We start from the raw sequence: 1,986 nt of genomic DNA, 5'->3' as shown, positions 1-1,986 counted from the left end.
TTTATTGAATTTCAGTTCTAAGAGTTTGTCAAGTAGTCGGCAATGAGGCACCCGGTCAAATTCCTTCGCATAATCAAAATAAACAATATCAACTTGCTTTCCTGCATCTAAAGCATCAGTCCAGTCATTGATAGCTTCTAGCATACACGTGGTCGTAGATTTTTTTTGCTAGAAACCCATGCTGCGATGCACTCCAAAAATTGAATTGCATTAAATGTGATTGTATACTTTTTAGCAAACACCTTTCATATGTGCGACAGATGTGGGAGGTAAGACTAATAGGGCGGTAACCTGTGCCTAATTTGGGGTTGGGGATTTTATTCAAGGGTACTACTATTGATTCTTTCCATTGGTTTGGCACTTCGCCTCTCATCATTGTAATGTTGCAAAACTGAGCAATTTGACTACTTATTTGAGGGCCAATCAGTTTTATGAATTTGAATGGAACTAGGTCTGATGTTTTAGAATACGAGCTTTTAGACTTTTTAATCATTGCGTAGATATCATTATCTGTCACCCATGGCAGCTGCTGGTCGCTAGCATATTCTTCGGGAATTTCTAATGTTTTAGATTCTTTGTTAATGTACTGGCTAGCAAAGCATATCGAAAGTGCTTCTGACTTTTCGGAAGAAGTTGTAGCTAAAGTGCCGTCAGGACTTACTATACTAGCTATTTTAGAGATTTTAGGCTTTAGCGTAGATTTCGCGCAGTGGCTGAAACCGCTGCTACCATGTTTTTCCAATTTTTTCAACTCTGTGTTTTTCCGGAACTTGTTTAGTTTTGCACGATAATTTCTCGCTGATGCGACATAGGTCCCGAAATCATCTAGTAGCCTTGTTTTTACCGCAGTCTCATACTTTATATCTACATAGCGCTTTAGGGATCTTAGGTATTCAGGGAGCTGTAGAGAATCTATGCTTGCTCTGATTTTCGGTACCGATATTTGGAAAGCTGTTTGAAGGTGGTTAATGAAATTGGAATACATTTCTGTAACAGATAATACAGAAATGTATTCCAATTTTATTAACCACCTTCTAACAGCTTTCCAAAGAGCATGCAAATGACTTGTGATCGGTTCAAAAACTAGAAAAAAAATGAAATAGAGAGAATTTTGATTTTATGATCCAGATGTTCATCCCTTCCAACTCTTCATACCACATTCCAAAGGGAACACAACTCAAAAAAAACTCCAATCTTTCTTCTTCCTCTTCCTCGTTTCTCATCCTTCTTTTCACTCATATACTCCCATCATCAAATTGTGTATCAAGAAGCGTCACCTGTGTGCTTTCTCCAAGAGAGAAAAGATGCCGGTGTTGTAAAGGTAGAAGTAAAAGAATACACAAAGAATATCTCATGCGTTTTTCGTCGTTTCTGCTGTTTTTTTTTCTTCTCTTCCGTTGAAGAATTCGCACTCTTTTCGTGTGGAGATTAGAGAAAGATAAGTGATAAGAGCATTCTTTCCTCTGTGCTCTGACTCTCTTCCAAAGAGTACATACTTCATTGATTTTTATGTTATTACCACTTATCTAACTTATCACCTACTCTAGTATCCCATTGTTATTGTTTCAGAAAGTGTAATGAAAAGCAATGGAGCTGCAAAAAAGGAAGAGAAAGTGGCGGTGGCGGGAAGAAGTAAAAGTGCGGATAGTAAATGGAAAGAACGCATGAATCGGGGAATCGGCAATATGTCGAAAAGTTTGCCCAGTTTCAATAAGGTACGGTAGAAAGACATATTCGGTTACTGTAAAGGTGCTCTTCAAGATTTAGTTTAGATATAAATTTTCCGTTTGGGAGGCCTTGTATTAGAGCATAGTTGCAAAAGGCCGGGCCGGTAGACGAATTTTCTCGGCCCAAAAAGGTTGCATTATTCAACAAAATAACAAAGTATGAAATATACAAAAAATAATTTGTTTTTGTCTAATTTTTTGAAAAAATGTCAAAAACTTCGAAAAAAAAAATCAACGTCTGAAGGTACCCCGGGCCGGG

At 37.7% G+C, this 1,986-nt stretch overlaps 1 protein-coding gene across 1 annotated transcript; it reads left to right on the top strand.

Moving 5' to 3' along the window:
• Window positions 1-1,577: 1,577 nt before the first annotated feature.
• On the top strand, window positions 1,578-1,724 carry CBG25089 (the record flags this gene model as incomplete). Its single annotated transcript, XM_045241016.1, has 1 exon — window positions 1,578-1,724. The coding sequence occupies one exon, from the start codon at window positions 1,578-1,580 to the stop codon at window positions 1,722-1,724; it is 147 nt and encodes a 48-aa protein (XP_045091445.1).
• Window positions 1,725-1,986: the final 262 nt, after the last annotated feature.

Source organism: Caenorhabditis briggsae, assembly GCF_000004555.2.
Source record: "Caenorhabditis briggsae AF16 supercontig from assembly CB4, cb25.NA_414, whole genome shotgun sequence".
Lineage (NCBI taxonomy): Eukaryota > Metazoa > Nematoda > Chromadorea > Rhabditida > Rhabditidae > Caenorhabditis > Caenorhabditis briggsae.
The sequence above is the reverse complement of the archived record's forward strand: the minus strand, read 5'-3'. Positions and strand labels throughout refer to the sequence as shown.